The 24,812-nt window shown below is 39.9% G+C and overlaps 1 protein-coding gene across 1 annotated transcript; it reads right to left on the reverse strand.

Annotated features, from left to right (window-relative positions):
* Positions 1-1,014: 1,014 nt before the first annotated feature.
* Positions 1,015-14,322, reverse strand: LOC102080009 (myelin-oligodendrocyte glycoprotein). Its single transcript, XM_019351429.2, has 5 exons — positions 13,977-14,322; positions 5,230-5,574; positions 4,936-5,034; positions 1,279-1,538; positions 1,015-1,020 (listed from the first exon to the last, which is right to left on the reverse strand). Exons 1-5 carry the CDS (start codon positions 14,011-14,013, stop codon positions 1,015-1,017), a joined length of 747 nt encoding a protein of 248 aa, XP_019206974.1. The 5' UTR covers positions 14,014-14,322.
* Positions 14,323-24,812: the final 10,490 nt, after the last annotated feature.

Here is a 24,812-nt window from a genome sequence, read left to right on the forward strand (position 1 = left end):
TCTTAATGACCTTGTAGTACCATATCACCCTATTAGAGCACTTCGCTCTTGCACTGCAGGCCTACTTGTTGTTCCTAGAGTATTTAAAAGTAGAATGGGAGGCAGAGCCTTCAGTTTTCAGGCCCCTCTTCTGTGGAACCAACTTCCAGTTTGGATTCGGGAGACAGACACTATCTCTACTTTCAAGATTAGGCTTAAAACTTTCCTTTTTGCTAAAGCATATAGTTAGGGCTGGACCAGGTGACCCTGAGTCCTCCCTTAGTTATGCTGCAATAGACGTAGGCTGCCGGGGATTCCCATGATGCATTGAGTTTTTCCCTTCCAGTCACCTTTCTCACTCACTATGTGCTAATAGACCTCTCTGCATCGAATCATATCTGTTATTAATCTGTCTCTCTTCCACAGCATGTCTTTCATCCCGTTTTCCTTCTTTCACCCCAACCGGTCGCAGCAGATGGCCGCCCCTCCCTGAGCCTGGTTCTGCCGGAGGTTTCTTCCTGTTAAAAGGGAGTTTTTCCTTCCCACTGTCGCCAAAGTGCTTGCTCATAGGGGGTCATATGATTGTTGGGTTTTTCTCTCTATTTATTATTGTGCTATCTACTGTACAATATAAAGCGCCTTGAGGCGACTTTTGTTGTGATTTGGCGCTATATAAATAAAATTGAATTGAATTGAATTGAATGCCCGTGATGCCGCCCCCCACCACGATGCCGCCCCGGGCAACCGCCCGTTTCGCCCGTATCAAAAACCGCTACTGAATGTGAGCCATAAAAACATGATACTCTACAAGTGCATTCAGCTCTGACACTGTCACATCAGGACCTTGAAATGTTATTCTTTCTGTGACAACACAGAGCTTGTGACCAAAGGTGAGGGTAGGTATGTAGAGTGACCTGTAAATCAACAGCTTCGCTTTCATACTCAGCTTCATCATGATGGACTGGTAGAGCAACTGCATCCCCTAATCTATGCAGGGTGTGCAGATTTTTTTAATAATCACTTTTTTATTGAGTTTTAGACCTTAAAACAAAAATAAGACAATGCACATACACCCCTGACACAAACACAGAAAAAAAAAAAAACAGTCTGAGCAAGCAAAATGTCACATATTCAAACCCTCATATAACACCTATACACATAGGTATGCTATTGCATTGAACCTTTTCTCTGAGGATACTCTCTCTCAGATCGCAGGGCTGACCTGTATCTACAGCACTGACCTCTGACACTGAGCAGCACTTCTTTCTTCAGCAGGATGTTTCCCTCCCGGCTGTAGACGGTGCAGGTGTAGGTGTTTGTGACTGTAGGGTATTTCAGGGTCAGACTGAGGTCTCCAATTTTCAGCAAGTTTCTCTTCATTCTGATTAGGTCTCTGTAAAATGGATGCTGTTCTTCAGGCTGGTCAGAATCATTCTCATACACGTGGACTTTCCTGTAACCATCAGTCCACTCCACTTTAGCGTCTTTGGGCAGGCAAACTGTGGTCTTGCAGGGCAGCTGGACAGACTCCACCCCTGAATCCACCTCCACATTGTAAACTGAAAGGACAACAAAGCACAACATGAAAAAAACAGCAGTAGCTGTGATGGTCACATGACCTCATCTTCCTTGTCTCAAGCTTCCCTTCCCTTTCTGGCTTGACTTGCTTTTGTGTCTTTCTCTCTGTCTCCCATTCCCACTTTCCTGCTCTGTGTGTGTGTTTCAGTTCTGCTTCATCTTTCAGAGGTGAACAAGCTCACATTTAAATGATAAACAAGCTCTTCTAACTTTTTTTTAGCACTTTTCATTAATGCATCCACTCCTTTACCCCCTTACATCTCTGTTCAGAGTGCCCTAAACCGCATTGTGGATAAGCAGATATTGGACCAGCTCAGGAGAATATTTCAAGGCAGAAAAGAACAATGCAGCAATGAATGCAGCAGGCATGGATGGCTCTCTCCAGCCACGGAGTGCCACAAAACACACAGCCAGGAATGAGGGAGAACGCAATGCCAGACAGAGGGAGATGCAGACTCTAAATATATGAGAAGGATTAAGGGCAGGGGAAGACGGCTGAACACAATCAACTGACAAGACAGGGGAAGCACAGCTAAACATAGTACACAAAGAACAAGTGCCTCTAAAAGTAAAACAGGTTTGCAAAACACACAGAGACACAGGCCGACTATATACAGGCAAAGGCAGGAGCGACAGAGACAATACTGGGGAACAAGGGAAGAGAAGGCAAGGGAGCAACACAGAGACGTGACAAGGGGAAGGGGCAGAAACAAAGACAAGACGGACCTAACAGGGCAGGACACACAGATGCAGGACCAAGACAAACAGAGACGGGACCAGGCATGAACAGGACCAAACACCAAAAGGCCTAAACTAGAAATACAGATAACTACATAGGAACAAGTCATACAGAGAAAACAAAAATAAATAAACAAGACTCAAAATATTATAAAAACAAAACATTGACTGAATGACTCAGGCATCTTAACACACTCAATGCCATCTAGTGCTTACTCATTAATCCTAAATTATTTTTCCTTGTGAACCTGATCAGCGGAAGGGCGCTCAAGTGGCCAAGGAGATGTTGGCTGGCAACATGAATATAACTTTTCTGGATTTTCTGGAAAAATTAAATCAGGTTTTTGATAAATTCTCTAGCACTGACTTGCTCACAAAACTGCTGACACTCTGACAGAGGAGGAGTAGTGTGGCCGATTTCGCTGTTGAGTTTGTGGATTCTGGCAGAGGAGCCTCGCTGGAATAAAAGGGCCCTTTGCGGGACCTATTTTGCATTATTTGAGTGAATACATTCAAGATAAACTTGCAACGAAGGAATTCCTTGCTTAACTTAATGCACCAGCTTACTTATCTATTAAAGGTGGATGACCACATTCAGCCATTTTGTCCCCAAAGGAACTGTAACTACTGGCAGGTAACTTCTGGTTACAAGGGAGTTTTTCCATCAAACTTATGCCAAAGTAACTATTCATAGGGGTTGTTTGATTGTTGGGGTTTCTCTGCATCACTGTAGGGTCTTTGCCTTACAATATAAAGCACTTTGAGGTTACTGTTGTTGTAGTTTGGTGCCATCCATCGTTCCATCCATCCATTTTCGTCCACTTATTCAGGGCCAGGTTGCAGTGGCAGCAGGCTAAGCAGAGAAGCCCAGGCCTCCCTCTCCTCAGTGTAATAATAACAAATGTGTGGTGTCTCTTTAAGACAGCCTAAGTTAATGTTTAGTGATGTCATTAAATATTACTGCCCAGCCAAAAGATATAATTTCTCCGGCATGCCATGAGTCTCCCCCAGGAACTCAACTGGCTCCTTTCAATGTGGAGTAGTAGTGCCTCTACTCCTCACCCTCTCTCTAAGGTAGAGACCAGCCACTATTCAGAGAAAGCTAATTTCTCCACCCTCTCTGAATAGTGGCGTGGGCACTCCACCCTTTTCCAGCTGAGGACCATTGTTGGACTAATGGACGGATTCTCCTTTTCTCCTTCCCCTGGCATAGACTTGCCAGGGAAGGCTGAAGAGTGTGACCACACCCTCTAGTTTTTTTCCATGGCCTCTCCGAACTCTAACCAAACCCAAGTTTTTGCTTCAGTCCCTGCAAGCAGCACTGTTCTGCTTGGCCTGTCCATAGTATTGGCTGATCCTAGTCCAACAGCCTGACCAAGCCTGATAGCACTCCTTTAGCCTGATGGTTCCCTTCACCTCTGGTGTCCACCATCTGGTTTTGGGGTTGCCACCATGATAGGCACCAGCAACCTTGTGGCTGCAGGTCAGTGCAACAGCTTCAGCAATGGAGGTGCTGAAAATCCAGTCCATTTGGACTTAACGTCCCCAGTCTCGCTTGGAGTGCTCTTGAAGCTCTGCCGGAGGTGAGAGTTGAAGATCTTGATGACTGCGGCCTCTGCCAGGCATTCCCTGTGCACACTCACTATATGTTTAGGTGAACCAGGTCTGACTCAGGTAATACATGAAACCATGGTTCTTCGTTTACAGACGGATCTATTCTTCCATCACACTTCTCTGTCAATTCACTATAAAATCCACCATCAAACTGTCATTACATAAATGCGCAGAATGATCAAACATAAATATAACAAACAAACATTTAAAATAAAGTTAACAAATGTGCAATAAACAGAACACAGTTAAATGTACCACGCTGGCTGCACGTAACTGTGAGGGAAGGAGTCCACTTTAGAAACAAAAACTTAAAGAAAAACAATTCCCAACTTCTTTATCTTCTTTACAGCTCCCTTTCACTATGAAACAACTTATTTAATCTTCCTTATGACTTATTTATCTTACGGCTTCTCTTAGCTTCTTTGCATGTTTTCTTAACCTCCTTTTTCATCACTTAAAGGCACCTGTGCGCAACACAGAATGTAACATAGTTCCTACCCCAAAAGAAAACAATGTTCATAAAAAATGAAAGAAAGAAATAACATACATAATACGATAAATTAACAAATTGACATAATTTACATTTATGGCAGTTAAAGATTCTAAGAAGGCCGGGTACTCTGATCTGTCGTTTGGCACATAAGTGCAGACGACAGTCAGGTCCCAATCCCTGACCCAAAGGCACAGAGAAAAAAAACCTCTCTCATCCACTGGGAAAAACAACATACAGGCAGCAGGCTGAGGGAATGCTGTTACCCACCTCAGCCTGCCCCCTCTTACTAAGGGCAACTCCAGACTGAGACAAAGTTTAGCCCCTCTCCAGGAGGCTTGTTCTAGAGCTCAAGCATTGCATTGACTATTGCATAAAACAACATCTAACACTTTGATGGGACCATTGTTTTTCAGTTAAGCCTTGGACTCATTGCACTTCTAGGACCATAAGTGTGTGGTGATCACAGCCTCCGATCACTCACTCTTTTGGCTTGGCCAAAAGGGTTATGGGTAGGTGTTGTAGGAAAGACTCACCAGACTTAAAATGGTGCCGAAAATGAAATAAAAGACCTCCAGAAACCACAAGAAGAACCAGGAGAACCAGGAGAGCTTTGGCCCAGGTTGGAAACCGTTCTGTGTAGAAACATAAAGACAACTATGACTTTTGACCTTTGACAGAATGTAATTAGTGAATTTACTGAATAGGCCTATACTTGTGTCAAAGAGCCTAGAGTAACATGGTTATTTCTTATTAAAGTAAAGTTTTAAAGTAATAAAGTTTTATCTGAGTGATGTCAGATTTATGTACAGCATGTGTTTGTTGTTGACCTTTGACCTGCAACTGCACATCTCCTAGTCTCTCATAGCCAAATATAGGGTCTCTGACGGAGCAGGTGTAGGTGGCGCTGTCAGACAGTTGGAGGTCAGTCAGGGTCAGGCTGAGGTCTCCAGTTTCCAGAGCGTCAGTCTTCATGGATGTTCGGCCGCTGTAACGCTGGTTTTGATCTTTCAGTTCATCTCCAAGAAGCTGACGCTGGTGGACGGTTGGAGGACTGAGGTCAGAGCGACTCCACACCACTGTGGGGTCACTCATATCGAAAGTGTCAAATTCACAGGGCAGATGGAACGAGTCCCCCTCATAGATCTCCAAAGCAGCTGAGTCATGCTGGGAAACTGAGGACAGACAGAGTTTCCATGTGTGACTTTGAGGTAAAGATCAAGTTTAGACATCAAAAGTTGATTCTGTCCATCTGGACGTAGTGTTTTCAGTGAGAGAAACGTTTCGTCACTCATCCAAGTGACTTCTTCAGTCTCAGCTGACTGCAGGTTTCCCCAAACCTTATAAACAGTACATTTGCATTATGCCGGCTTGTACACATACACGAGAGACACGAGAGTTCTTCTTTACTGATGTTTACTGTGCTTCTCTTAACCTACACAGGTACACTGTAGAACTGGTGAATACAAATGTACAAGGAAATTGTATTTCAGCATTAAAACATATTGCAAAATTCACAAAATATAAACAAACATACCACTTTGGCCTGAAAGTGGACAAACCGGTCTATTTGGAACTTAGGACTTGTTTTTTCTTCTTTGACATTCACACGGCTAGACCGTCACCATGAGCAGCTTCTCTGGCCTTTTTTCTAAAAACAGGAAGTGACCTCTGCCCTTACCTTAAACTTAAAAAATTAACCAATTATTTTCCATGTATCAAATTAACAGTACACCAGTCCGGTATGCAATAGGAAAATGTTAACATGCTCAACATAAAAATAAAACATACAAAATAAAATGCGTTAATTACATTATCATTACAAGAGCTCTGCCTAGTGGTCAAATACTAACATTTCAACAGCTGTTATACTCCCACCATCACACTATCGCAACAGCATGTGTGATCCTAAAGGAATTTAACCCAACAATGAACTTTATAAAGGTTAACCAAGAAACATTATGTTTAGTCTTTACTCTGCTTCAAGTAAAAGTATAGTCTTATGTATGGGTCTCTCTAAAATCGTCTTAGTTGTGTGCTTCCCCTTATTGTCTCTAGTAGAGTTAGCAATGAGTAGCTTAACTTTTCTGACTCTGTCGTCAGCTCCTGGAGTGACTTCCACGACTTTGGCGAGTTTCCATTGGTTTCTTGGAAGACAGTCTTCTTGTAATAACACAATGTCATTTACTTTTGCATTTCCTCTGGTTTTATTCCATTTGCTTCTCTGTTGCGGGTTTAACAGATATTCCTTTCTCCACCTAGTCCAAAATACATTTGGCAAATACTGTACTGGTTTCCATCTTTTCTGAAGGTAGAGATCTTCTTTAGCAAATTCTCCAGGTAGTGATGAGAGCACTGCTGATTTCATCGTCAAAATATAATTGGGTGTCAACGGCTCCCGTCCTACAGGGTCGTTGATAGACTCTACAGTTAGTGGTTGACTATTCACTATTGCCATGGCTTCATACATGAACGTTCTCAATGATGAAGTGTCTAATCTTGAAGCTGACTGGTCAAGAATGGATTTTAGAATATTTCTTATTGTCCGAATCTGCCTCTCCCAGACTCCTCCCATGTGGCTAGAAGGAGGTGGGTTGAAAACGAAAGTTATTCCCAGCTCTTTGACCTTCTCTTGAGTCGCTTACGTTAGTTGCTTACGTTAGAAGCTTTCGTTTCTTGCACCGATAAAATTGGTGCCTTGATCACAATGCAGCTGACCTACGTTGCCACGTACTGCTATGAAACAACGGAGTGCACTGAGAAAACAGTCTGTACTGAGATCATCTAGGACTTCTATGTGTATAGCTCTCGAGCACATACATGTAAACAAGAGTCCATATCTCTTTAAGTCTTTCCTCCCTTCTTTTACACAGAATGGTCTGAAGCAGTCCATGCCGCTGTATGTAAAAAGGTAGCTTCGAGTCTTTCTGGTGGCAGGTCGCTCATCCTTTGTTCTTGATTGCCTTTCCTATACTTTCTACATTTGACACATTTGTATATAAATGACGATACTTCAGTACTGCAGCCAATTACCCATATGTCATTGGACCTTATCTCATTTACTGTCATCCCTCGGCCTTGATGATGCATCGTCTCGTGAAAATGTTTAATGAGTAGGTGTGATGTTTCTTTGGCAGAATGGCTGGATGTTTGATGTTGGGATGGAGTGACGCTTTTGTAAGTCTTCCTCCCACCCCTTCTTTCCTTTCTTCCAACACAGTACTTTCATTGGACATTTATTTTGGGTTCTTTACATACTTTACACGTCGTCTTATTCTTGCTATTGCTTTCACAACTCTCATCCAATCTGAGAATTTTTCCAGCCGTTCCAAAATGGATTTCTTTGGAGGGGTTTCTTACCAACTAAAATGAATGGAGCGATGAATCCAAGTGGGTCGAATATTGAGGCTACTGTCGAGAGCACTCCTCTTCTAGTGAAGGGGTTATTCTTTACAACCACTCTGAATTAAAGGGTGTCTGAGCTTGCACACCATTGGACCCCTAAGGCCCTTTCTATCTTTGGCTCTCCTAGTGCCAGATCCAGGTCTGTTGCTCCTGCTACACATTCTTTCTTTGGGACAGTAGCAATCATTTCCTTGCTGTTGCTAATGAACTTGTGCAGGTGCAGCTTACCCGTGGCACACAGTTCTCTAGCTTCCTTTACAAGTTGAATAGCGTCTTGCACTGAATCCACGCTCGCCAAACCATCGTCCACGTAGAAGTTGCGTTGCATGAACTTCACCATGGCTTCACTGAAGTTATTCTCACCTTGAGCAGCAACATGTTTGAATCCAAAGTTTGCGCATCCCGGTCAACATGCTGCATGAAACAAGTGGACTCTCATGCGGAACACTGATGTGGACTTTTCCATGTTACCATCCTCCCACCATAGAAATCGGAGGTAATCTTGATCTTGTGAGGCAACATGAAACTGGTGGAACATGCGCTCCACATCGCACATGACAGCTACATGTCCTTTCCTGAAGAAACACAGAACTCCAACAAGAGTATTTGTGAGGTCAGGTCCTGACAGGAGATGCTTGGTGAGCAATGTATTCTGGTACTTCTGAGGATGGTAGACGCCATGGTGAAGAATGTACCACGCTGGTTGATTATTTAGCTGAGCCTCTAGCACTTTCTCTGCATCACCTCTTTTTATGATGTCTTGCATGAAAGCCACGTAATCCTTGTAGTAGCGATCGTCTCTTCTCAAGCACCTTTCTAGACACTTCAGTCTGTGTTCTGCACAAAGTTTGTTGTTTGTTAAGTCAGGTCTTTCTTGTCTGAAGGATAGTGGCATTTTAAAGTGGCCATCTTGCTTTTCTCTTATGCCTTCCTTTACTTTGGCTAGAAACAATAGAAACTTCTTGTGACATTGACTCTTCTTCAACACTTTTTTCAACAAAGTCCATCTCTAGCACATTAAGTATCTCGGCTGGAGTAAGTATTTCTTTAACTTTGTTTCTGCTTACAAAGTGAACTTTGGTTTTGAGCTTGTGAGTGGGTGCTACAGCTGGCAAGACTTGTTTAACAATAGCATGATGGCTTACTCCTATTTCATCTTCACAATCACCTTCAGAGTCGCAGCAGACAATGATGCTCCCGCCAAGCAGAGATTTCTGTGCAAATGGCTGGTCTCTATCACCACTGACCACCGCTAGAGGGAGCAAAGCTTGAGGACAGTTATATCCGATCAATAATCCAACTTCACAATCAAGCTTGGGAGCCATCTCTTTTGATAAATGTTTCAAATGTGACCAGTTCTCTGCTGTTTTGTTTGTGGGAATATGTGATCTGTTAGCAGGAATGTAGTCTCTGGTATAGCTTGTTGGTAGTTTGATTCTTGTTTCAGAGTAAATACCTCTTACTTGTAAGTCCTTTAACTTGCTGCTTAAAACAATTTTTGTTTTGGACGTTATAGTGGAAATCTTGAGTTTAACTGGCTCTGACATGGCGTTGAGCGACTGAGCTGTGTCTTTCAAGATGAAAGTGGTGTCACTTTGATTATCAAGCAAAGCATACACCAACTTTTCATTCTCTGGTTCATCCACAGTTGATACATAAACTGGGATAACTGAGGAAGTACAACCTTTTGACTTTTGTTGCTATTGTACTTCAGAAACATCTGTTTCCTGATTAGTCTTTGTTTGTTGTTGGCTATTTTTTCTTTGTTCCTTGTCTCTTTTCTCTCTGTCTTGATGTTGACACGTTGGGTGAGGCTTTTGGCATTTGTCACACACACTTCTGGAAGTACAGTTCTTAGAGTTATGACCAGTCTTGAGGCAACTAAAGCACAGTTTTTTAGACTGCACAAACTTTACTCTCCCTTCAACTGACTTGTCCATTATCTTGCGACATTTCTGAAGCGTGTGACCAGGTTTCTTACAAAAGAGAGGCATGTGACATTCGTCCTTTTACTAGAGCTTGTACTAAGTGCTTTAGCGTTCAGCATTTAGTTTCTTTTGGGCTTGTCTTTGAATGCATGCTTGTCTTGTTCAGTTGGCTTTATTGCAAGCAGAAAAGTGATAGGAATACATGCAATTCTTGCTTCTTTATTCAGTAATTTGACACAATGACTAAAATCTGGGAACATTTTGTGTTCTCTTTGAAACTCACCGTTCTGTTCCATCGTGCACTTAGCCAATCAGGCAGCTTTGCAGCTATCCTCTGATTTTCCACGCAATCATGCAAAAGTGGAACATAAGGTATGGCTGACTCAACACTGTTTAGAAAATCTAAAGAAAGCTGTTCATTTTTGGCCATGACTGAATCTTGTCACGATATGATTTGCCTATTACAAAGGGATCTCCAAACCTGTTGTTGAGTATCTCCCAGGCAGCATAATAAGTGGTGTCTGTTCCAACCAGAAAATGTCCTTCAATAACCTTCTTAGCTGGACCTCCAACATACTTTCTCAGGAAGAAGTGCTTTTCTTGAATTGGGAGATTCTTGCGGTCAACTAATGTTTGAAAAGACAACTTCCAGTCGTTATACTGCAGCGGATCACCTGTGAAGAATGCAGGCTCTGGGATTAGGATTCTGTTTGCAGTGACAGCCTCAGCGAGCATCCTCACTAGGTCAGTGGAGGGCGTTTCATTTGCACGAGGAATTGCTGTTTGAGGAACAGAGGCCTGGAGAGGTGCAGTTTGTTGCAGAGCTCTAACTTGAGAGGGGATGAATGGTTTCAAGTTCACATTTGGAAAGCTTGGTTGCAGGAAGGAACTATCTTGCCTTATTTGGGAATGAACTGAAGATTTTTCTTCATTCTCACTTTTCACATTTTCAGCATGCACCTTCAATCTTGCTTGTGCTGCATTATGCGTTTGCAATTCTTTCAATAGTTCCACTTATTTTCTTTTCTTCTAACCTTGTCTTCATTGAGGTGCTCTCCATTAGAAATTGAGCTTTATTCCTTGCATCTTCAACTTCAAGTTCTCTGATTTCTTCCTCACACTGATGCTGTTTTCATTATCTTAATGACTTCTTCTGTAGCTGCTACTTCAGCTGCAGCTTCTTGTCTTTGTTGTAATGTGACCAGAGATGATTGCTTGGACATCCCAAAGATAGACCTTGACTTATATGTGATCCTTGAAGAAGCGCTGGATAAACTGCTGTCAAACACGGACTCTCAATCAGGCCAGGGTATACTATTTGGATCACCATCTTCTTCTAAAAAGCACCCAGCCATTTCTCTGGCAGTTTCACTGATAGCCATGCACACATCACATCTTCTGCACATTTCAATATCAGGACTTTGTATTTTTCTGATCTCATCATGAATGTTACAGATGTCAGTCATACTAGCATCTATAACTATGAGGTGCCGTAAGGGACATTATTACTGAAACGCTTTCACACACACAACTGAAATTTTAGCTCTCACACACACTAGTGAAACGCTCTCACACACACTACTGAAACGTTCTCACACACACTACTGAAATTTTAGCTCTCACTCATGCACTCCACTGAAACCAGAGGCATTTCCGCTGAACTGGAAGTTGTTTCCTGACAAGGAAACTGATGGAAAAAGTGTTATATTGCAAAACACTACAAGGATGTCTACTCAACAACCTGGCCGACAATAATTTCACGGACCGGCCTTTAAGTTGTCTTGGATAAATACAATAAAATAAAACCAGTACCGCTTCCAAAAAAAGAAGATTTATTCATAACACACGGGAAAAGACCCAAGGAAATCGAGTTAACAATATAAACGATATAAAAATTTTAAAAAACGACAAATACCCCGAAAACAATAAATTTCAAACTCAAGCCTCAACTCTTGCGACCCGGTACCAAACGAATCACAGACCGGTACTGGTCCAGGACCTGGGGGTTGGGGACGGCTGTGTTTATAGCCTAAGTGAAACAGCCGCATTACTTAACAATATTTTAGCTTCCTTGAATCAAGGAATGGATTCAAGGTGCAACAGGGAATTCGGCAAGTATGTCCTGTTTCCCCTAAGCTTTTTATATTGGCAACTCAGTTGTTAACACTATTAATCAAAAATTCTAACGACATACAAGGAATACCAATTTTTAATAAAGACTTCAAAATAAGTCAATTCGCAGATGATACATCTATTTTTTTTTTTAAAGATAAATACGTGGTAAAGAAAACTAAATTTTCTCTAAAGCTTCTCGTTTATCTCTCAGTATCAAAAAATGTGAACTTCTCCCGATTCATACAAGCTCTGACTCCTCAATAACTTTGGTTAGAGTTGAACCTAAAGTTAAATATGTAGGGCTGATAATATCTAAAAAACCCAATTAGCAGAGAAGACACTGATATTTCTAACCGTATCATGGAGGTGAAGAAATCACTTAGCCATTGGTAACCAGAGACCTCGCTATTTTTGGCAGAAACATCCTATCTAAAGCTGAAGGCATCTCCAAATTGATTTATCCTTGTCATTCTCTATATATCTCCTCTAAAAATATTAATAAGGCTAACACAGTTATTTTCGAATTTTTGTGGAGGAATAAAACCCATTACATTGAAACATCTCAGCTTGTGAAGGAATACAATAAAGGTGGTATCAAAACTCCAGAATTAGAATTTATGGTTGGCACCCTTAGAATTAAATGGTTAAAATCTGAGATAATGAGATATACCCACAACTTCTCCCCATAATTAAACCTTATGGAATCATAGGGTAATAACACTTAATCAAAAATCAATTTTCAAGAGCGACTGGTTTAAACAAAAAGATTATATTCGTAACAGATTTGTTGGATGATAACGGTGATTTTCAGAAAAATATTGTATAAACTCAAAGAGAATATAAGAAATTTTGTGAACTGGTCCCACTGCATCTGCTTCATTTGATTAAAAATTTTATGATATACAAGAATTTCTCATCAGTGCTCCCAAATTTATTGCTAGGGCAATGTCAGCTGTTTGATAAAAATGCAATAATAAATTTATTAGTAGTTTCTTCAAAGACAAAATATTTCATAGTTACAACAGAATGGTTACATTACATGGTTCTAATTTAGTTATTTCACATACTGGATAAAGCATACTAAAAATTTATGAAACAGCCTATTCTACCTAAAGTTGAAGAAACACATTTAAAGTAATAAACAAAATTAATCCTGTGGCAGAATTACTAAAAAAGAGATTTGGTTTTGAGGTGGATCAGTGTTCTTTTTTGTACTGATGAAAATGAAACCCTAGAACATCTTTTTTTCTATGCCCTATCACACAATGCATTTGGTGCAACTTAAAAATTGGATTTCCCTAAATATTAATGATGTGCCACTATGTGAATTACATCATAAATTTTTTTATATGGATCATCTAGCACTGGGTGTCATCATCATACTTTTGAGTAAATATCATATCCATTGTGCTAAATGGAGGAACGCTAAGCCTTCTCTCCCTGGTTTTTTTTTTTAAATGAATTTAAGATATTTTCTTCTTTGCTAAAAAAGACAAAAAGCACATATGCCAGACAAATTAACCAGGATAATGCCTGTCTGCTATTCTAAATTTTGACTTGTGCTGAGGCTTATATATTGTTAAGTAATGCAGCTGCTTCACTTAGGCTACTAGCAGGTTGCTGAGTAGACATCTGTGTAGTGGTTTGTTTGAAATCTACCACTTTTTTCTTCAGTTTCCTTGTCAAGAAAAAACTTCCTGTTCAACTGAAATGCCTTGATTTTTCAGTAGTTTCAGTAGTGTGTGTGAGAGCTAAAATTTCAGTAGTGTGTGTGAGAGCGTTTCAGTAATAATGTCCCTTACGGCACCTCATATATAACACTCACAGCTTCAGGTATTAACTCATTGTCTTTACTTAACACCATTCTTTTAAATAAGTTTATGTGGTATTTCCACTTCTTGTAAACTTGACATTTGCTGGAGCAACTACACACACACAGCAGCTGATTGTAACATGAGCTCATCTGAAAGCCACCAAGAAGAATCCAGTGATTTGAAAGTTGCTGCTTTGGATTGTTAGTTTGATCTGAATCAGAATCCAGTGTTTGATGGAAATCTCCTCCTGCTGCACTTCAACACATTAAAGAGAGAGAGATGATGATGAGAGCAGAGAGAGGAAGGTGTACTTACCGTGCAGGAGGATCACAAACACCACAAACATCTTCATGTTCCTGTCAAACTCAGAGACTCTTTAAAAGCCCTTCAGGACATCAGCTCACAGCAGCTCTCACTTTCCTCTGCTGATCATCTACTGACACTCTCACACTGCTCACACTGTCACAGCTCAGAGTTCAGCTTCACACTTTGTTAAAGCACATCTGTGGAATGAAGTCCGGCCGGCCACAGATCACTTCTGAGGAAAGAGGAGGACGTTCAGTCTCCTCGTAGTGTAACTGCTCCAGGTTCACAGCGACACACAGAAAGCTCAAAGTCCTGTCACATGACCGTCATTTACAACCAGCCGAGAGCAACTTTATTAATCAAACACAATAAAACGGAAACACAAAGCTTTGGTACTTCACTGAGTTTATGTTAGCATGGATGCTACACACTGCACACACACACCAACATGAAGCTTGTAGTGGTAATGTGTTAATTTCAGCCTGAGCCAGAACCTTTTTATGACACGTCACACACTCCTGTGATTTCAGACTCTTTGTGGAGACACTAAACACACCTTTGACCTCCACCAACACAAACAGTAGCACTAAAAAGCAGAGGTGTGGACTCGAGTCACATGACTTGGACTCGAGTCAGACTCGAGTCATTATGTGTGCCTATGCCAAGAGGCACACATATTACTATTCGTCGGATTTATTATTATGTGTGCCTATGGAAAGAGGCACACATATTACTATTCGTCGGATTTATTATTCTTATTATTATGTGTGCCTATGCCAAGAGGCATTTGTCCCATTGAAATGAATGGAAAACTTCCAAAATTCTGCTAAAACTTGCTTGATTTTGAAACTTAACTACTTTGTCCTACTTTCACCTAGAACAACCATTCAAACTTTAAAATGTTCACAAATTATTGGGCTATTCATGAATGATTCAGCTTTTTCATATCTGTTACCATTTTCATCTTATCCCTGTTTAAGTTTTCAGTTTCATCTTTGTGATTTTTCACAAAATACATGCGTTGTTATGGTTGCTATGCACTTGGCTTCCAGTGTGCCACTGTAGGTTTCGCAGTCTTCTCTTCATGTTCGAACAACTTCTTCCTACTTGCTCAATTTTCACTTAACTTCCACAAATTATACATCAAAACGTAGGTATTTTTGCTGGCTTTCAGAAAATGTCACTATCATTGTTGTGGGATTTATAGAATTTTGGCAAATCTCCTCAGACCAACACAAAGTCTGAAAACTCTCCATAGAAAGTCAATGGAGAGTTTGTTCAAAATCACCGCTGGATTTCTCTAATGAGAGGCATTTTCGAATCGTCATATCTCCTTAACGAAGCGAAGTTAAGACATGAGGCTTGTGCCAATATATCTTCAGACACTCCTGACACTCACAATTCAAGAATTTTTTTCTCATCTATTACCATTTGGCCATGAATTGGGTTTGTTTGAGGGTAGGAAATTTGTCCCTCGCTCAGATTTCTTCAGATTTCAAACTCTGGAAATGAGGCACTTTTTTCTCTCGTCATATCTTTTTGATGGATTTCCACAGAGACCTGAAAATTTCCATGATTGTTCACCAAAGCCTGCTGTCTCTTACGGTGAAAGAATGATATCAATACTCCAAATAGATTTAGAGTTAGAAAGCGTTGTTTGAGGGCAAGCCAAGGCAGTTTTCGCTTGCCTCTACTCAGTTATGGTGCATTAGAAGTCAAATATCTTCAATAATTCATATTTTAATGATAAAGTGTCAACACTTTAAGATTCCCCCATCTCTTCTGAACAAAACGGTGTAAGAATGACTGTTCTAGCCCCTACGGTTAGGAAATTATGGCCATTTGTTTGAGAGGAATCCTCACTATGAGAAATTCACTGCAGAAATCCTGTCTCTGTGCTCTGTGTGTGTAAAAACGGCTGCTCCTGTTTTGGCGGGAAAAAGTACACAGCCTCTCTGATTGGTGGATTCAAATTTAGCAGCTCCCAGGCTGCTTGATTGACCTAGAAACTTGATTTTCTCTCCCTGTGTGTGTGTGTGTGTGTGTGTGTGTGTGTGTGTGTGTGTGTGAGACAGAGAGAGAGAGAGAGAGAGGGCGAGAGAGAGTTTTTATTGGAGCATCTTATTGTATGATTTAAATTCAATATATTTAGACTGGTTGACTGAATTTGATCCTGTGTGTGTCTCTCTGTGCTTGTGGGACTTTTTGCAGCTGTTCATTTTGCTTTTCCAATTTTTCTATTTAAGTTATTACTATTGTGCTAAGTCATAGCATTTGTGCTGCTTTTCAGTATTTGTGCTAAATACAGCATTTCTGCTAAATCATACTATTTCTGCTATTTTATAAGATTTGTGCTAAATACAGCATTTGTGCTAAATCATACTATTTCTGCTATTTTATAGGATTTGTACTTAATATAATATTTCTGCTTAATTATAGTATTTGTGCTAAAACATAGTATTTCTACTAAACGCAGTATTTCTGGGTAATCATAGTATTTCTATGTATTCCTGCCAGCTCCTCAGGAAGCCAATCCTCTGTGAGGACTGTAATTTTCAAATTGACATATCAAGTCATGCACGGCTTCCCAGCCAGCCAATCATATCTGAGTCGTGGCACATTTAAATTTGCATATTGGGACCTTCATGGCTTCTAAGCCCACCAATCATCTATGTCATATATCTCTAATATTTCATATTTTTATTTTAAATGTCTTCTGAATAAAATGGTGTAAGAATGGCTGTTTTAGCCCCTACGGTTAGGAAATTATGGTCATTTGTTTGAGGGGAGTCGTCATTATGAGAAATAGACTGCAAAAGTCCTGTGTCTCTCTGTGCTGCGTGCACCTGTTTTGGCGGGAAAAAGTGCACAGGCTCTCTGATTGGTGGATTCAAATTCAGCAGCTCCCAGGCTGCTTGACTGAGCTAGAAACTTACTTCTCTCTCCCTGTGTGTGTGTGTGTGTGTGTGTGTGTGTGTGACAGAGAGAGAGAGGGAGAGAGAGAGAGAGAGAAAGCCTTTTTATGGGATGATCTCATTGTAAGATTCAAATTCAATATATTTAGACTGGTTGACTGAATTGGATCTTGTGTGTGTGTGTGTGTGTGAGAGAGAGAGAGAGAGAGAGAGGGGGAGAGAGAGAGAGAGAGAGAAAGCCTTTTTATGGGATGATCTCATTGTAAGATTCAAATTCAATATATTTAGACTGGTTGACTGAATTGGATCTTGTGTGTGTGTGTGTGTGTGTGTGTGTGTGACAGAGAGAGAGAGAGAAAGCCTCTTTATGGGATGATCTCATTGTAAGATTCAAATTCAATATATTTAGACTGGTTGACTGAATTGGATCTTGTGTGTGTGCGTGTGTGTGTGTGTGTGTGACAGAGAGAGAGAGGGAGAGAGAGAGAGAGAGAGAGAATGCCTTTTTATGGGATGATCTCATTGTAAGATTCAAATTCAATATATTTAGACTGGTTGACTGAATTGGATCCTGTGTGTGTGTGTGTGTGTGTGTGTGTGTGAGTGTGTGTGTGTGTGTGTCTCTGTGCATGTGTGTTTCCATATGTGTCCATATTTGTGATTGTGTGGCTGTTATATATTTTTTTATCGATTTTTTTTTCATTTAACAAGTATATTTGAAGGACCCTTAGCATGTTCAGCATTTTTTCAGCTGTCCATTTTGCTTTTCCAATTTTTCTGTTTAAGTTATTACTATTGTGCTAAATCATAGCATTTCTGCTGTTTTATAAGATTTTTGCTAAATTTAGTATTTCTGATTAATTATAGTTTTTCTACCAAATCATAGTACAGTATTTTTGCTTTTTATAGGATTTTTATAGGATATTTATATTGCTTGATATAGTATTTCAGCTTATTATAGGATTTGTGCTTAATATAGTATTTCTGCTAAATGTAGTATTTATGCTTAATCATAGTATTTCCATATATTTCTGCCAGGTCCCCAGGCAGCCAATCCTCTGTGAGGACTGAGGCATTCAAATTTACATATCAGGGCCTGCACGGCTTCTCACCCAGCCAATCTTATCTTAGGGATGCAACATTCAAATTTACAAATCAGGGCCTGCACGGCTTCCCAGCCAGCCAATCATATCTGAGGTCTGCCCTTTCTTCTCTCGTCATATCTCAGCGACAGATGTACAAAGAGCAATGCAAATCACAGTCAAAGTACACCAAAGTCCGCTGATTCACCCAGTACAAGAATTATGCTTCTAGTCCAACTAGTTTTTGAGTTACACGACGTTTTATAACTCCAAAAAACGGCATTTTTCGCCTCTCACCGCAATCTAATTCTGACTGCTCATCACCCTGTTTTCCAGGCGCTCGCTCTCTTTCCCAATTCTGCAAACATTTATGATTTTAGCAGCTTTTCTAATATGGACCTCAAATTCTTGTTAACACTCCATGGCACAAATACTGTTCCCTTTAGGCTCTGTGTATGTGTGTGTATCAATATTTCTCCCATTTTAAAGTATTACTCCTCCATAATTGTATTTCTGTTAAATCAAAGTACTTTTACTACATCTTAGTACTTCTGCTCAATCATAGTATTTCTGCTAAATCATAGTATTTTTGTTAAGTTTAAGAATGTTTGGCTAAATATATTCTTTCTGTTATCTTATACTATTTCTCCTAAATTCTTGTATTTTTGACAAGTTATCGTGTTTCTGGTAAGTTACATTATTTCTGCTAAGTTCTGCTATGCTATTGTATTTCTGCCAAGTATTATGTTTCCTCTAAGATATTACAGTTCTGCTAAGTTACTACATTTTAGCAAAGTTCCTTTGCTTCTGCAAAGCTTTTACAAATTCTGCAACTTTTCAGCTTTTTCTGCTAGTTTCAGCAGACAGCTTCAGCATTACAGCATCCACACTGCATTTTCGCAGGAAATGCAAATTTTTCTAGTTCTTTATACTTTATTGTGTGGATGCTGGAGGCATCCACACTATTGAGTTCCTGTTTCTCTTTATTCTTTATTATTATTATTATTGTGTGGATGCTGGAGGCATCCACACTATTGTGTTCCTGTTTCTCTTTATTCTTTATTCTACTTTATTGTGTGGATGCCCTAAAGGGCTTCCACACTATTGAGTTCCTGTTTCTCTTTATTCTTTATTCCACTATATTATTCTAGTTGCTTCCGTACACTTTTTGGCACTTATCTACTCCCTCAGTTTTCAGCCGATTTTCTCCGTTCAAACTCTAAACTGTTCTGCTCTTTCTGCTAATGCCGGCTATGACTTTTGGTGTTTATTACTGTTATACTTTTTAAAATATTACACTTTTTTCCTTTAATTTGTCCCATTGAAATGAATGGGAAATTTCCACAATTCTGCTAAAACTTTCTTGTTTTTGAAACTTAACTACTTTGTCATACTTTCACCTAGAAACTTCATTCAAACTTTAAAATGTTCTCAGATTATTGGGCTATTCCTGTCTGATTCAGCTTTTTCAGATCTTCTACCGTTTTAATCTAATCTCTCTTTAAGTTTTCAGTTGCAAAATTGTGATTTTTCAGAAAATACATGCGTTGCTATGGTTGCTATGCAATTAAGTCAGAGTGAGTGCTGGTCCGTTCTGAATTTTCTCTTCATGTCTAAACAACTTCTTGCTACTCGCTCAATTTCCACTCAACCCCCACAAATTATACGTCAAAACGTAGGTATTTTTGCTGGCTTTCAGAAAACGTCACTATCACTGTTGTGGAAGTTACAGATTTTTATCAAATCGCCTCAGACCAACACAAGATCTGAAAACGCTCCATTGACTTTCAATGGAGAGTGTGTTCAAAATCAGCGCTGGATTTCTCTAATGAGAGGCATTTTCAAATCGTCATATCTCTTTAACAAAGCAAAGTTAGGACATGAGGCTTGTGCCAATATATCTTCAGACACTGCTGACACTCACAGTGGAAGCAGTTTTTACAATTATCTTACCGTTGAGCAATGAATTACGTTTGTTTGAGGGGTGGAAATCTGTCCTTCTCTCAGTCTTCAAACTCTGGAAATGAAGCCGTTTCTTCTCTCGTCATATCTCCGCGACAGAGGTAGAACGAGCTATGAAAATCGCAGTCAAAATACACCAAAGTCCGCTGATTCACCCAGTACAAGAATTATGCTGCTAGCCCTCCTAGTTTTTGAGTTACACGACGTTTTGTAACTCCAAAAAACGGCGTTTTTCGCCTCTCACCGCGATCTATTTTCTGACTGCCCAAGTATCTGTCTTTCAGACCGCCGCCCCTTTCCAGGTGGCGCAATCAGTAATGACACGGCTCTGCAGCTCAAAGGTCGTGGGTTCAATCCCACCTTGGTCCACATTTTTTTTTTTCACTACAAATTTATACACTATCACAGACCTGTAATTTATATTGCTAATTTATTACAATTCTGCAAAGTTTTATGATTTTTAGCAGCTTTTCTAATATGGACCTCAGATTCTTGTTAACGCTCCATGGCAGAAACAAGTACACAGCCTGATGAAGCAGACTGAGGCAGTACCTCTGATTGGTGAATTTGAGCAGAACCAGGTTGTTCTTTCATTTCATTTCTTTATTTATTTCACACATGGTTCAACAGTGTTTCTTTTTCTACATACAGAACCTTCTGCCTCTTTCCAGCAGAAATTCTGCTCATTCACCTCATCTCTTGTGTTGGAGTGCCCTCTCGTGGCGCCTTTTGGGTAGTGCCTTAGTAAACGTGAACACTGCAAAGAAGTGGTATCAGACTGGTTTGTAGTGGAGGAATTTGTTGCCAGTTTCTTTCATCTTTAATCCGTATTCATGTTGTAATGTAGTAGTACCACCATATGGCAGAAACACTATGTTTTGGCACAAATACTTTGATTTGGTATACTTTAGCTTCTTCACCCTTGTAGGCAAAATTTTCATTTTTTTCACCCCTTTTCAGCACAAATTCCAGCTTTTTTGGCTGTTTTCAGAAAAACAAAACTCTTTTCAGCAGAAACTCTGCTGATTCATCTCTTTTCAGCGCAACTTATTGCTTCTTTAGCTCTTTTCTGCAGAAATTCTGCTGATTCACCTCTTTTCTGCAAAATGTTCAGCCTTTTCACCTCTTATCAGCAGAAATCTCAGTTGTTTTCAGAAAAAAAACTCTTTTGAGCAGAAATTCTGCTGATTCATCTCTTTTCAGCGCAACTTATTGCTTCTTTACCTCTTTTCTGCAGAAATTCTGCTGATTCACCTCTTTTCTGCAAAATTTTCAGCCTTTTCACTTCTTCTCAGCACAGTTCTCAGCAGCTTCTGCTCATTTAGCAAAATTGTCAGTTGCTCCATCTCTTGTGTTTGTCAGAATGAGTTTGGTTCAGTGAGATGAGCAGCTGCCTTGGGACCAGAAGGGCCAGGTTCAAATCCTGGTCATGGGATTTGAACACCTGTTTTCAGCACAAATCTTAACTTTTTAGCTGTTTTAAGCAGAAACCTGTTTTACGCAGAGAAACCTTTTTAACTCAATTTCAGCTTTTTCACCCCTTTCCAGCAAAATTTTCAGTTTTCCCAGCTTTTTCAGCTATTTTCAGCAAAAACATCTTTTCAGCAGAAATTCTGCTGATTCACCTCTATTCAGCGCAACGTTCTGCTTCTTTGCCTCTTTTCTGCAGAAATTCTGCTGATTCACCTCTTTTCTGCAAAATTTTCAACCATTTCACCTCTTATCAGCGCAATTCTCAGCAGTTTCTGCTCATTTCACCATAATTGTCAGTCTCTCCATCTCTTATCTTGTGAGAGTGAATTTGGCACAGTGAGATGAGTAGCTGCTTTGCACTCAGGAGGTCCAGGTTTGAATCCTGCTCAGGGTGACATTCTTTTTTTCACCACCATACAACTTTTTGCAACTTTTCAGCTTTTTCAGCTTTTCAGCAGACAGCTTCAGCGTTAAGGCATCCACACAGCATTTTCGCAGGAAATGCAATTTTTTCTAGTTCTACTTTATTATTATTCTAGTTGCAACTTTTTGCACTTTTTTTGGCACTTTTCTACTTCCACAATTTTCAGCCGATTTTCACCGTTCAAATTTTAAACTATTCTGCTATTTCTGCTAATGATGGCAATGACTTTTGGTATTTTTAACTATTATACTTTTTAAAATATTAAGCTTTTTTCCTTTAATTTGTCCCATTGAAATGAATGGGAAACTTCCGCAATTCTGCTAAAACTTGCTTGTTTTTGAAACTTAACTACTTTTTCCTACTTTCACGTAGAACAACCATTCAAACTTTAAAATGTTCACAAATTATTGGGCTATTCATGAATGATTCAGCTTTTTCATATCTGTTACAGTTTTACTTTTATCCCTCTTAAAGTTTTCAGTTGCAAAATTGTGATTTTTCAGAAAATACATGCGTTGTTATGGTTGCTATGCACTTGGCTTCCAGTGTGCCACTGTAGGTTTCGCAGTCTTCTCTTCATGTCCGAACAACTTCTTGCTACTTGCTCAATTTTCACTCAACTTCCACAAATTATACATCAAAACGTAGGCATTTTTGCTGGCTTTCTGAAAATGTCACCATCATTGTTGTGAGATTTATAGAATTTTGGCAAATCTCCTCAGACCAACACAAAGTCGCAAAACTCTCCATAGAAAGTCAATGGAGAGCTTGTTCAAAATCATCGCTTGATTTCTGTAATGAGAGGCATATTCGAATCGTCATATCTCCTTAACGAAGCGAAGTTAAGACATGAGGCTTGTCCCAGTATATCTTCAGACACTCCTGACGCTCACAATTCAAGAATTTTTTTCTCACCTATTACCGTTCTGAAATGAGTTAGACTTGTTTGAGGGTAGGAAATTCGTCCTTCGCTCAGATTTCTTCAGATTTCAAACTCTGGAAATGAACAACTTTTTTCTCTCGTCATATCTTTTTTTTGGATTTCCACAGAGACCTGAAAATTTCCATGATTGTTCACCAAAGCCTGCTGTCTCTTACGGTGAAAGAATGATATTGATACTCCAAATAGATTTAGAGTTAGAAAGCGTTGTTTGAGGGCAAGTCAAGGCAGTTTTCGCTTGCCTCTACTCAGTTATGGTGCATTAGAAGTCAAATATCTTTAATAATTCATATTTTAATGATAAATTGTAAACACTTTAAGATTCCCCCATCTCTTCTGAACAAAACGGTGTAAGAATGACCGTTCTAGCCCCTACGGTTAGGAAATTATGGTCATTTGTTTGAGGGGAGTCGTCATTATGAGAAATAGACTGCAAAAATCCTGTGTCTCTCTGTGCTGCGTGCACCTGTTTTGGCGGGAAAAAGTGCACAGGCTCTCTGATTGGTGGATTCAAATTCAGCAGCTCCCAGGCTGCTTGACTGAGCTAGAAACTTACTTCTCTCTCCCTGTGTGTGTGTGTGTGTGTGTGTGTGTGTGTGTGTGAGAGTGTGTGTGTGTGTGTGTGTGTGACAGAGAGAGAGAGGAGAGAGAGAGAGAGAGAGAGAGAGAAAGCTTGTTATGGGATGATCTCATTGTAAGATTTAAATTCAATATATTTAGACTGGTTGACTGAATTGGATCTTGTGTGTGTGTGTGTGTGTGTGTGTGTGTGTGACAGAGAGAGAGAGAGAGAGAGAGAGAGAGAGAAAGCCTTTTTATGGGATGATCTCATTGTAAGATTCAAAATCAATATATTTAGACTGTTGACTGAATTGGATCTTGTGTGTGTGTGTGTGTGTGTGTGTGACAGAGAGAGAGAGAGAGAGAGAGAGAGAGAAAGAGAAAAAGGCTTGTTATGGGATGATCTCATTGTAAGATTTAAATTCAATATATTTAGACTGGTTGACTGAATTGGATCTTGTGTGTGTGTGTGTGTGTGTGTGTGTGTGTGTGTGTGTGTGATTTAAATTCAATATAGTTAGACTGGTTGACTGAATTTGATCCTGTGTGTGTCTGTCTGTGCATGTGTGTTACCATATGTGTACATATATGTGGTTGTGTGACTGTTATACTTTTTTTTGCTGGTTTTTTTCTCATTTAACAATTACATTTGAGGGACCCTTAGCATGTTCAGCATTTTTTCAGCTGTCCATTTTGCTTTTCCAATTTTTCTATTTAGGTTATTACTATTGTGCTAAGTCATAGCATTTCTGCTGCTTTCCAGTATTTGTGCTAAATACAGCATTTCTGCTAAATCATACTATTTCTTCTATTTCATCAGATTTGTGCTAAATATAGTGTTTCTGCTACAGCATAGTATTTCTGCCAAATATAGTATTTTTGATTAATTATAGTTTTTCTACCAAATCATAGTACAGTTTTACTGCTTTTTATATGGCTTCTAAGACAACCAATCATATCCGAGGGCTTCACATTCAAATTTGCATATTGTTGCCTTCATGGCTTCCCAGCCAGCCAATCATATCTTAGGCCTTGCACATTCAAATTTGCATATTGGGGCAATCATGGCTTCTAAGACAACCAATCATCTATGTCATATATCTATGATATTTCATATTTTTATTTTAAATCGTCAACATTTCAAGATTCTCCCATGTCTTCTGAACACAACGTTCTAAGAATGACCGTTGTAGCCCCTACGGTTAGGAATTTATGGCTGTTTGTTTGAGGGGAGTCCTGACTATGAGAAATAGACTGCAAAAATCCTGTCTCTCTCTGTGCTGTAAAAGCCTGCACCTGGTGCACCAGTTTTGGCAGGAAAAAGCACACAGCCCCTCTGATTGGTGGATTCAAATTGAGAATCTCACAGCTGTTTGACTGACCTAGAAACATGCTGTTAACAGCCCCTGTTCACTTGCTGATGCTATTGTCTGTGTGCGCGTGTGTGCGCGCGTGTGTGTGTCAGCCTGTGTGTGTGTGTGAGTGTTT

The sequence above is a fragment of the Oreochromis niloticus genome, unplaced genomic scaffold (assembly GCF_001858045.2).
Source record: "Oreochromis niloticus isolate F11D_XX unplaced genomic scaffold, O_niloticus_UMD_NMBU tig00000486_pilon, whole genome shotgun sequence".
NCBI classification, from domain to species: Eukaryota; Metazoa; Chordata; class Actinopteri; order Cichliformes; family Cichlidae; genus Oreochromis; species Oreochromis niloticus.